Here is a 13001-nt window from a genome sequence, read left to right as displayed (position 1 = left end):
TCATTGTAGGCCAAACCTGTAGATGACAGTGACTGTTTTCAGATGGATGGGAGGTCTATGGTTAAATCTGGTAGTGGTCCAGTATTGACAGTGTGCATCACAGAAAGGGCTAGATTGACCAGCTGTTCTTCTGGTTCTTGGGATACTTACCAACACTCCCTCTGTTAGAGGTTGGCTGGTCAGCAGCCTTCTGCCTTCTGACATTACTATCACTGTGTGCTTGTCTGGAAAGTCCCAGACATGCTAGCCATTGTCTTACATCAGCATCACACTATCTTACTATCCAGGCTGCACTTAAGAACTGGAAGGTCATTTCTGCTGTGCAAATGTTAACAATGGCCAGTGCCAACTGCATATTTTCTGCTCAATATGCATGATCTTGGTAAAAGGCATGCACTTCCAACATGCAGATTAATCAAATATTTAAGCACATGGGTGCATAGAAGCATTTATGGTTTAGAACGATAAAGAACATATGCCATTTGGATAAAGTTATTTTTAGGACTAAACAAAGTTCTTTTAAAGTAAACATGTGGGTCTTGGTATTGACTTTTTCACTGTACTTACTGTCAACCTGCAACATTCTGTTTGAACTTTTTAAACATTTTAAATCAGTGTTGTGATTTTTTTTATGTTTTAAACTCCTTGGAAAGCCTGAAGAAGGCCTTGAAATATCATTTTGAAAAGGAAGCCACTTCTAAATGTTTCTCTTTTTTAAATCTTTTTCTTATTAATGTGCCTATATCTGCTTATACAATCCAATTTATCTGTCCTGCCTATAGTATGTAGTGATTTATTGTAGTGCTAATATGTGTACATTGTTGTTTGCAGGAATCAGTCCCTATGCATGATGGTGAACCCGCTTCCATTGTGGGGCTGCCAGTTGCAGTGGTGAGTGGACCGGAAAGTGAAGCTACCCATTGCACAGACAACAAATTCAGCTTTGTGAAATGTGAAGAACCAGACGTAACAAGCGAGAGCATAACAGGTGATATTGAAAGCAGAACTGACAGTTTGGAGACAAAGCAAGAAATCCATTTTGAAGATGAAACCTTTGGACCTTCATGTGGGAAATATGAGAATGTGAACGTTTGTTCGGACGTGGAAAATGTGAGTAAGTCCCAGGCTGACACAGCCAAAGGTGGACCTGGTGATGAGACTGATGATGTAGAAAGTGATCACTTCGAAGATGGTGACAGAAAAAATGGTGACGATTCATTCAGTGAGCCGATGGAGACTCAGGACACTGAAGTATCTCGGTGCAAGACAAGTGGTGATAATGTTGTTGGTCATGATAGTAGCATTGAACAGAAACAAGATGGTGATGATGATGAAGAACCATATACCATCATTGAAGGAGATTTTTCTTACACCTTTATATTGCTGGATAACTTTAAGGTATGGGTTTTACAAGATAGGTTTATTAAAGTACAATGGAACCCTGATTTTAATCCTGGATTTTACATTTCCTCACATTATACGTTCAATCTTGGATGGTTCCAATTCAGTAAAATCTTATCAATTTTCTTTGATGTTGAATTTTCCCACATTTTAAGTTTTTCAACTTGGTCCCCTGAAAAATATAAAACCGTGGTTCCACTGTATTTTACAAAGAGCAGAAGAGTGCGTTTGCTTTTATAATGAAGGTAATATTTCAGGAGACATCTCAGTGCCTTTACTGTAACATGTACTACATTTGATACACAACAATGCTTGTGAAATGCTGCAACTTGATATTTTTTTAATGTGTGTAAAATTGCAAAGTATCATGAATTTTGCATATGCAAAGTTCCTGCTAAGGCTAAGATCATAGAACTTAAATAATGATACCAGTAACGCGTCTGACTACCATGCTAAAGGTCCCGGGTTCGATCCCTGGCCGGTTCAAATCCGGGAACTTTTCTAACGATGGAAGCGGCCCCGGCGCCCACCCAGCGTCGAATAACATGGGTACCTGGGGAAACCTGGGGGGTAAAGGCGGTCAGGGGCGTGATGCTGATCACATCACCCCCACTCACGACCGGATCAAGAAAGTGTGGGGCGTTACCCCCACACCCCCTATACGCCTTCATGGCGTGGTGCTAAGCACAGGGGAACACTTTACTTTACTTTTTTACTTTTGTAACAATGTCGCTACGCTTGCTTGAAATATTTTCCTGTAGTTTACGGTTATTACAAGCATAAGAAAACAGTTTTTCGTTTTGACGTTTCAGAACACATGCTCCCTTCATCAGACATCTATTTTCATTTTGACTAAAGATACAGTTATAACAATGGGTAGCAATTTTTTAAACAAAAAGAATCCATTATATAATGGATGTTGTTGTAATATAGCAACTTAACTGTGAAAAGAAGCAGTCTGTTTTATTTTTATTTCAGATAAAAAAAATTTGATCACATTATTTTTTATTTAAAATTATAAATCCCAAATTTCATCAGGTGATTCAAAGTCGTCATTGTTTTCACAAAGTCTCTTGATGTTTTCTGTTATATTAAATTTTAAAGATGGTGACTTACTCCATTTGTGAAAAAGAAAACTCCATACTGGATCTATGTTACCATTTTCATTATTTAATTTATTCCAGTGTTCTTCTGCAATGAACTAAGCTTCCCAAACATTAATTTCCCGTCAATCTTTTTAAAACCCTTCTCTTTTTAATCAAATGCTTCTCTTCGATGGTGTGAGCTGACAAACCTGTTCTTGGGTTTAGATTTATAATGTCCAAATCTTGTTCGTGCCATCTTATTGCCATTTTCCTTGCTGTTTGTCCTACATAATCCTTTGAACATGAACAACTTATATTATATATTCCTGTGGTTTCCACATCTGGTAGAGAGTTTCTCATTTTGAATTCATTAAATGTACATTCCAAACTTGTTGGTGATCTAAAAACAATTTTGAAATTAAATCTTCTAAAAATTTTGGCAATTTTATGTGAAAATCCCTTGTGGAATGGAATGCACACAAATTTCATTTCAAAAGATTTTTCATCTTTGTCTGTATTTCTCTTTTCCTTTAGTTTTCTTGCGACTTTTTTTTTATTTGGTTTATTCAGTTAGTGTGAAAGCCATTTTCTTTTGCTATATTATAAAGCCTTTCTTCTTCATTTTTGATATCCTTGTTATTATAACATAGTCTTTGTGCTCTCAGGAAAAAAAAATAAAAATATATTATCCATTGTTGTACGTGAATGTTCTGAATTGGCATGGATATATTTTTCCCGTGCTAATTTTTTCGTATGGACTGATGTTTGAATTGTTGTGTCAGTTGTCTTAATTTGCAGATCAAGGAAAGAAATTACATTGTTATTCATGAGTTCGCAAGTGAATTTTATGCGATGATGTGATTCATTTAACTATTTAAATACGTCCTTGATGGTGTTCTCATTTTTAGCAATAATTAGTACATCATCTACATATCTGATGTAGAATATGATATCCGCACCTATCTCATTAACAATTGGAGATTTTATGTAATGAAGGAAAATGCTGGAGATGATTCCGGATACTGGGTTTCCCATTGATAAACCATTACTTTGCTGATAGATTTTGCCATCAAATATAAAGTAATTGTAATTTGCACATACAGTAAACCATCGAACCATTTCCCATGATTCTACTGGGTTAACCTTCATCTCAATAAGCCATCTGTGTAATGCATCTGTGGCACCTTCTATTGGTACACCAGTATATAAATTTTCAACATCAAAATTTGCAATACGATACTCATTATTCCAAACAATATTTTTTAGTTTCTGTGTCACTTCATATGTATTTTTAACACTGAATGGTGTTTGTTGTTTAATTATAGCAAGCCTTTCAACTAAATATCTGGATAGTTTGTATGCAGGATGTGTGAAAGTTGCAGTGATGGGTCGTATAGGAGTTCCCAGTTTGTGAGTTTTTGGTAGTCCAAAGGCAATCGGCAGGGTTGAATTTTTGACAATGAGTTTTTTCTTCACTTCTTTTGGTATCGTGATACTGCTTTCAATTACTTTCTTTACCTCATTTATTATTTTAGTTACAGGGTTTTGAGAGCTTTCTGTGAAATTGTTTACTTTGAAACATTCTTCCAGTTTTTCTTTATAGTCCTTAATTCGGATAAGGACAAGTTACGTCCTAATGTTATTGTAATAACCGTAAACTACAGGAAAATAATTCTACAATGCAAGCAATGCGTACATACAAGAAAAACTGTTATTCATCTTGCTTGAAAACTGTGCTAACGTAAGAGTTTTGCTCTTGGTGGAGTGGTCAGCACCAGAGGTCTCGTTTTGAATCCCAGGGTCAGTCATGGATAATATAATTGTCATCATTACTATTAACCCAAGTGGTAGAAAAACTATGCAAATTAACTACAACAGAAAGACAGAACTGTATGTTCCTTGACTTATCCCTAGTTGAAACTGGGAATGTCAATTTCTCTCTGTGCCATTCATGTTTCTCATGTCCTGCCACAAGGTACATATTCAAGTACTGACTGGAAGACTAGGAATATGTGGGATATCAACAGTGGTGGCACCAAACTTTCTACTGTGTAGGGGCCACTGGATGCCTACCAAAGTGTTGGGTGGACCACATTTTGATATTCACATTGTTATTATTATAAGAAATAACAAGTTATGTCAGTGTTTCATTGAAAAACTCAGCAACTGATGAGGTTTTATAGTCCCTAAAATAACCTATTTTGCTTGTTAGAACTTATTGTAGGTTTATGTGCCTAAATCGAACTTTTTTTTTGTTTTTTATACATTTTTTTTCAGGTTTAACTGGATTTTTATGTCACGTTTCTGTTGAAAGATCATTTTCAGCATTAGGTAAGAGGATTCTCATAGACAAAAGCAGGAGTTTGACTGGATAACATGAAAAATATTGTTCTGTGTTCAGGGTGGCCACTCTAGGGCCATGTTAAAATTTAAGTGTAATTCCCAGCTTTCAAGGCAAACTTTCCAAATATTCAAGGGTACAAGCAGATGTTTTTTCTATTTGAGCCTTACGTGTTACCGCCTCTCACCACCTACACACATACTGGTATGTGCATGAAATTATACATTACATAATTCAATCTTCATATCAACAAGTAACTTTTTGCTAACAGCATAAGTATAGTATTACAGTGACTTGTGGATAATTTTGAAAATGATGAAAAGTTGGTTAGAAAATTAATATTTGATTTTTATACCTATTAAAATTTATTGAGGTTCTTCTGAAATTTTGTTTTTAAGGATTGTACCTAATCAGGATTTTTCTAGCCTAATTTAAGACTTTTAGAACCTATTTTAGGATTTGTAGAGCCTATATTAGGATTTGTTACCCATTAATAAGTTTAAATGTCGGATTAAAAACAAATTCAGATACGTTTAAAATGTGTTAAATTTTAGGTCCAGCAACTTAATATGTGTTACATTTTAGGTTCAGCAACCTAAAATTTCCTGGTGCTATCCTTGCAAATCAGCCTGACCCTGTGGCCGAGTGGTTAGCACATCGTGCTGCGATGCCAAGGGTCCCGGGTTCGAATCCCGGTCGGGCTTGGTTGTTTGTGAATGTCCATTCATCAATTTCATCATTTCATCACTCATCCCCATCTTCGCAAATTAGCCAAGAGGCACAAAACTCGAAGTAAAATAAACTAAATCAATCAATCAAACCTTGCAAATCAGTCTTACTGAAAAAGTCAGAGAATGAAGTTAAGACCCCCCCCCCACATGTAATGTCATGGTGCAATTTATAGGGAAACACAGAGGAGCTATTTTCTTTCTTTACCCACAAACCTTGCTTCAAGCAGTTAAATTTACAAGAGTAGCACTGGCACACTTTGCACTGATCTTGAATACTGATAACAAAGCTGCTTGGTAGACCTTGACACTCCTCCTGCATGGAAAATAAAACAATTCTCTCAATCAGTTTACTTTGTTACTGTATTTTGCAGAACAATCTGACAGACGGAAGATTATTGTAAGATAAGATATCCTGAAGTTGATTAGGTAAATTTGAGTTTGAAATTCTTATACAATTACCAATTTTTTTTAGATTAGTGTATCCCGTTGCATTTGTGACTCGTGTTTGTTGGTGTAGTTCGAGTCTGAGTATGTGAAATGAAAAAATGTAAACTCTGCTCCTTAAATTAAATATTGTATATACCGTTAAGTTAAATTGAATTAGAATTTTTTGATACAATCACACGGACCCTTAATATTGTTAATATATTTTTGTGTGTATCTGTGTGGGTGGTGAGAGGTTGAAATAGAAAGAAACATCTGCTTGTATTCTTGAATTTTTTAGAAAGTTCACCTTTAAAATGGGGAATTATACTTGAGTTTTATCATGGTCGTAGAGTGGCCACCCTGCCTTAATAACATTATTCATTACTGTGTTTCACTATTCAAGAGGGTATCAAAATTATTATTATTATTTTTTTGTATAAGGTTGATTTTTCTATTTTAAAAACAACAATTATGCCCTTCTAGCTTTCTGTTACTTTTTTCATATAACCTTGGCATATTTGTAAAAATACACTATGCAATACTAGTTTTATTATTTACAGGGCAGTGCTCTGTTAGAGATCATAGTCACTAATAGTTCAGTACATGCTTAGTATATTGCAGATTGTTTGAAATGTGAAATGGATGAATAGGGGTGATGTCCTATCAACTGTTGGTAAATGAGTTGTTATCATGTACATACATTTTTTAGAAGATTATACAGTTTTATTTGACATAACACAAAATTTTATTTTAAATTCATTTTGTGTATGACTATTCCATGCTGAATTGCACCCCAATCTGATCTCTCTGAAATTTAAGTAACTAAAAGTTTTAATTAAAAATCAATTTACCATCAGAACATGCATATGCAAATCAAAACAACCACAACAAAAGAAAGGGAACACTACCACACCTGAACAGTAAAATTTATGTATGTGACAGATGTAGGTACTGTCTCTAGGAGCCTGTACTACCTGTGGCTACTACTATGGTTTTTGGCTGATTGAGAAATGCATATGGTGAGCCAATCTTACCTTGCTTGTTACATATTTAGCATAAGATGTGTCAAAGTTACAACAATTCTTACTGTTATTTAATTTCTTACTACAATCCCAAAATGCAATTGATAGGAAAGAGAAACAACATACATGCACATATCCTTAACTTCACATTTCTCACCAACTCACTGAATTAAATAAAATTTGTGTGGGGTTGGTTTTTGGGGGTGTGATTTGGCATCAACATTTTTTCATTCAATACAAATATATCAGGCCATCCCATAAGTAATGTTGTATTTTTGCACCGTGAGAAAAATAACTATAACTTGCCTGGAACACTACCGTTAGTCAGGACAATAGTCTAAATCGGACTCCACAACACTCTGCCACATGCCAACCAGTTGTTGAAACCCCCGCTGAAAGAAGTCACCAGTTTTAGAGGCAAAGAACTGGGTCACTGTTCGTCGCACGTCATCTTCATCTTGCAGTGATTTCCCGGACAGGTGGTTGTGCAGGCTGCGAAAAAGACAGTAATCTGTTGAAAATGCTGGGTGGGGGAGTTTCTCCCAGCCACATTCCTCCACCTTTGCACAGGTCCTTCTTGCCGTGTGTGGGCACGCGTTATCACCGTGGATGAGCACACCCTTGCAATGAATCAGAGCAGGATGTTTTTCCAACAATGCAGTCCGTAGGCGTTCCAGCAGCTGATAGTAGACATCTGCATTGATAGTCTGGTTATGTGGCAAGAACTGAAAATGGATTATCCTACGGATATCCCACCAAACACTCAACATCACTTTGTGAGGGTGGAGGTTCTGTTTTGGCACAGTTCCTGCAACCCCCCCCCCCCCTCTTCCCTTTTAGGTACCCACTGCCGTTTCCATGTAATGTTATGGTAGAGGATCCACTTTTCATCCCCTGTCACCATTCTGTCCAGAAATGGCTCACGTCTGTGATGGGTGAGCAGCGAACTGCGGATGTCCACTCGATTTTGTTTCTGCTGAGGCGTTAACGCATGGGGTACCCATTTTCCGAGTTTCGAGATGTACCCAAGGTCCTGCAAATGACAATGAACGGTCAAATGGGTGACATGGAGTTCGCTGGCCAGTTCTTCAACAGTGTGCCTCCACCACTGCTTGCAGAGCATGAAATTCATACAGCATGACATGCCGTATGTGTTCCTCTGACACTGCCATGATCAACACACGATGCTGTTCCAAAACGTGGAGGTGGAGTAGACCGTTCTCCCTCTACGCACTCATGCACAATGACATGCCCTATATTACACAGATGTGGCACGTGCCATATACTTCACAATTCACTCGTCAGATGCTATCATTGCAGTGGTGCTCGAAAAACAACATTACTTATGGGATGACCTGATTTGTTACAGGAGATTAAAATAGTATGCTACTGTACTGTTTTATAATGATGATTTGACATTTATTTACAGAAAGGTGAGGAGCCTAAGTTAGAATTGGTGATGGTCCGACTCCCACTTTCAAAGGAGAAGAAACCTATCAGTATAAACCCTGTGAAGGTTGCCAAATGTCTGAAGAATTTTAGTGCCTCCCAGACAGATGGTTCAATTCAGCTGTCATACGATGAGTAAGTTGATATTTTTTTTTCCTTTTTCTAGTTACCTCGTACAAACATCAAATAAATTTTTGCACCAGGCTTTTACATAGTACCATCAAAGTTTACGTAGTAGCATCAGCTTTTCAAAATGCAATGTTTCTATTTGTGATGGTACCTGCAGTCAATGAAAAGAACTGCATATTTTTTCAATGGTGTGAAATTAGATCACCGACCGGGAGACATCGAAAAGTCAAGGAAATTGAGCTATGGTTAAAATATTGGTGTAAAACTAAGGGAACTTCATAATAGTATTCAAAATTATTGAACAGTCAGGGAATATTGAGTATGGATTTTTCACATATTTGTCACTTCTAGTAATCACATACAGAGAGTCACAGTCATCCAGTTGGTAAGGCATGCAAGTACCATGTGGGAAATCCAGGTTTGATTCCCACGGTAGATGGTCTTGGGTGGTTATTTTTTTCTCCAAACGTGCTTTGCATGACGTGGCTCAGGCTCACCCTGCTTTTAACCTGGGGGCAACTTTAGGAGGAGGGTTAAAGGCAGCTGGAGCATGGTGCTGATCAACACCTTCAATATGGTCGTACTTCCAGACCCACTATGTGCACAGAGGAAATCTGCCACAACAAATCAAAAGTAAGTTCTTTAAATCTGACTTTTATTAGAAATTGAAGCATTGTTGTCATGTAGACACACATTTTAATATATGTGGAAAAACCTGGAAATGTCGGGGAAATTGTTTTGGAAAAGAAGTGACTTTATCTGTGAAAGTATAGGATTATTTCTGTAGTCTGTACACTCCTTGTAACTTTGATGTCACAGTATGTGTGCTGACAGGAATAGTTGGCATCTAGAATTAAATACAGGTTCTGCAAGAATTTTGTTTGTAAAAATAAAAGATAAATCTATCCCTTGTGCATTGCATCTTGCAATGAAGGCACATAAGGGGTGGGGAGTAAGGCTCTCACATTCTTAATATCAAAGTCAAATTTTGTTTGCAGTCCACTTTATGCCCAGGTAGGTCAATTTTCAAGGGACCTACATTTTATAGTGGGATCCAAATCACTTTGCATTGTGCCTTCACTGGGGATTGAATGTAAGACCTCTACAAGGTGACAACATATCGTCATAGATCTTTTATCAGTACCAATAAGGGAAGTGGTGTGATCAGCTACCTTTGCCTACCTGTGTACCACTGGATAGCTATAGATTTGTGTTTTCAAATATTTGGAATTATATTGATTGGCACAAAAAAAAAAAATAGCTGTGAAATGCATTGTGCAGTGATACACCCCATTGTTACATAGAAGCAAGCACTGGTAGATAAGTTTTGCTTTACTCACTTAAAACAAATTCACTTTTCTGACACCCACAAAGTTGTTCTCCCACCTTAATGGAAACTAGTTGGTGCAAAACTTGCTTTGATGTGTGTATTTCATAGGGCTGAACCGACCCAACTTTCAACGAGTTCCGATGCTCTTACAGATTCCTACCAATTCTGATACTTAAATGTTTTATCAATTTAAATTCAGAATAATTACAAATGGTGGTTTACAGGTAATGTTCCAATTGCAGACTTTTACTTCATAATATTAGCAGATTTATGCATGAGATATCTGGAAATTAAAATAGCTACCACTGCATTGCAAAATTGATTTTCCGTGTTTTAAATATATTGCTTAATTTCCCAGATTTTTGGACTTTTGGCATGTGTTAATGAGCAATTTGTATGCCTGGAAAATGGACTCGTGAAAAGTATGTCTTAAAATTGAAACTTTTCTGTAGACTGATACATTACTATTGATATCGGTTCAGCCCTATTGTTTTCATTTTATTTTGTGGGGTATATTTTACTGCTAGCATTCAAGAGACATAACAGTTCTAGTGTGGTTTGGTTCACCGATTTGTTTCTTTAAAAAAACAACAACTTCCAGTTACTGTAACTCAACAAGTGATCATATTTTTTAGGCACCTCTGCAATGTATCAGTAAGTAGTGTTGATGAAATTTGAACCAATATGTCTCGATACATTGACATCCACATCTCAGGCCTAGTTTATGCTCATATGTTGACAAGCTAAGATCTTCCAACCTATGTAGAATCAAACTATTGATTAATTTCCATTCACTATCAGACTCGAATGAACAAGTTTTCACATGCTATTCATGTCAATAGCCATTTTTTAAATTTGCTTAGCAGACTGAATACCATCACTGCCTCCAAGTATTTGCTCAACTTGTGCACCAGAGGTCCTGGGTTTAAATCCTGGCTTGGGCATTAGTGTTCTTTGTGAGTGTCCCTTCATTAAGATCATCCTCATCTTTGTGATTAGCCAAAAATGGCAGAAAAGTGAAGTAAAATAAACTATATCAATCAATCAAAATCAAGTTCTACGGTTTGTGAACATGTTTACTGAACCTAATTGGAACTGTTATGCTGTTTTGAATGCAGCCACTGTGATGTTTTGTTAAAGTACATGCATTAGGCTTGAGTACAGGAAAAGCATGTGCAGGTGTTCATTGACTTGTTTTTGTGCAAATTGCCTACTTAAAAGTATGAAAGGCCAAATTGCCTACTTAAAGGTATGAAGAAGATAGGCCAAACTGCCTACTTAAAGGTATGAAAGGCCAAATTGCCTACTTAAAGGTATGAAGAAGATAGGCCAAACTGCCTACTTAAAGGTATGAAAGTATCACTGAAACTGAAGTCCACTTTGCCCTGTCTCATCTTGTACCCTCTGGAACATTGTACACACATGTCTTGTTTCTGGGCAGTGAGTGTTGCGAGATGGCTTGTTTCCAGGTTGACATTTGGCGAATGCTGATTGACCTCTATAGAGTGGAACATCAGATTTTGTTTGCTGCTTTATTATTGTCAAGCCATGTTCTCGATCTTCCTTAAAACTGGCTGATAACTACAGAGTGGTGTAAAAAAAGAGGTGACTGAAACTTTACTTTGTTTATTTTGTGTTATATGAATTTTAAAACTACTATTCTAATTAGAAATCTCTACCATACAATTACATGTTCTACATGTCGTTCTTCCTTTTGAATAACATATTCCATGCGCCGTATGCTTTCCTTTGGAGGTTGGAGAACCTTGTTCATCGCTCCACCAGTGTTGTCGTTTGGCCTTGTGCTTCGTGTTAATCCAGATTGTCCTGTATTATAATTATTCACTGAACCAGTTGTTCTGACAATTTCCACCCACTGCAATATGGTTTTCTTTGGTGGTGCTTTTAAATGAAAATGTTCCTCAAAACCATTGATCATACATCACCCTGTGTATATACTGGTATAATGCAGTAACATAGAGGCACCGTAACAAATAAATAAATTTCTGTGAAATGTGCTGTGCTCCTTTTCCTCCAAAGAATTGTGTTCATGCATTTTAATTTCAGACCAAACTGTTTAGCAGCAAAATAGTTATAACTTCTCTCTCTGGTAATTTACAAATGCATTACAGAAAAAAAACAAAATTGTGAGCGAAACGGGCAAGAAACTTTTTAGATCCAAATGTTTGCAAACAAAACAATATTGATTTAATATGGTACAAAAATATGTAAGGGGTGCCATGGCATTCTGTTGTACAATTTTTAAAATTTAGAGTGTTCGGCATCCAGGGCCAACTCCCACCTCCCGCTAGCTACGGCTCTGAATTTGAGAGGACTAAGAAAATCAGAAATTGCGAGCAAAGCGAGCAAGAAGATTTTACGGAATTTATTTTTATTTGTATAAAATTCGATATCAAGGGGTCAATTGCCCCCCTGCAGGTGCTCTTGGCTGTCTGGAAGAAATAATGCAAGAAAGACGTGAAAACTAATTCAATCTTGGGTATCCTTTTATCCTGCTACTCTTAGATTCTACTAGTCTCGCTTTCTTTTACCTCAATGTTTGCTCCCCTATAATTGATTTCCATCTTAGGTTTGGGAGGGGCCAATGCCCATTGCCCCCTGTTTTTGCGTCACTGCACCCCCCCCCATCCCCCATTGTTGCTTTGAACTTTAATCGGCTTGAAAATACTTAATTTTCTTTAAGAGTATAATATTGTTTAATAACGGTGATAAGATTCCTCTGCACTAAATTTGTAGGTGAAAGTATAATAATGTAGGGATATGGACGTCTGGAAGGGAGGGGGTCCAGGATGGCCACACCTCCCCCTTAGAAATCGAATGTCAACCTAAAAGTATATATTTCACATGTATAATTTGATTTCAGTCGTAGTAATTTACATTGTGATAATTTCAAATTCAAGTGGTGTTTAATACTATTATCGAGGAAATATGCCACATGGAAAAATATCTTGTGGACGACCATGATTAGGGGTGGCAATTGCCCACCCCCCTCCCCCCATGGTCACATGGATTACAAAGACCAACTCTGCAGACTTCTTGGATTACATTTTCTTGCATTTTCTTTTG

The 13001-nt window shown here is 36.9% G+C and overlaps 1 protein-coding gene across 7 annotated transcripts in view; it reads left to right on the top strand.

Moving 5' to 3' along the window:
• Positions 1-13001, top strand: part of LOC145985061 (uncharacterized) — a 97579-nt gene that overhangs the window by 19347 nt on the left and 65231 nt on the right. For all 7 annotated transcript variants that reach the window (XM_083118605.1, XM_083118610.1, XM_083118608.1 and 4 more), the window contains exons 5-6: positions 832-1398; positions 8436-8590. In XM_083118605.1, the coding sequence (XP_082974731.1) occupies positions 832-1398; positions 8436-8590 (722 nt within the window). The remainder of the gene's footprint in view (positions 1-831; positions 1399-8435; positions 8591-13001) is intronic.

This window comes from Lepisma saccharinum, chromosome 3 (assembly GCF_977018435.1).
Source record: "Lepisma saccharinum chromosome 3, izLepSacc3.1, whole genome shotgun sequence".
NCBI lineage: Eukaryota > Metazoa > Arthropoda > Insecta > Zygentoma > Lepismatidae > Lepisma > Lepisma saccharinum.
Note: the sequence above shows the minus strand (reverse complement) of the source record. Positions and strands in the feature narration are given on the sequence as shown.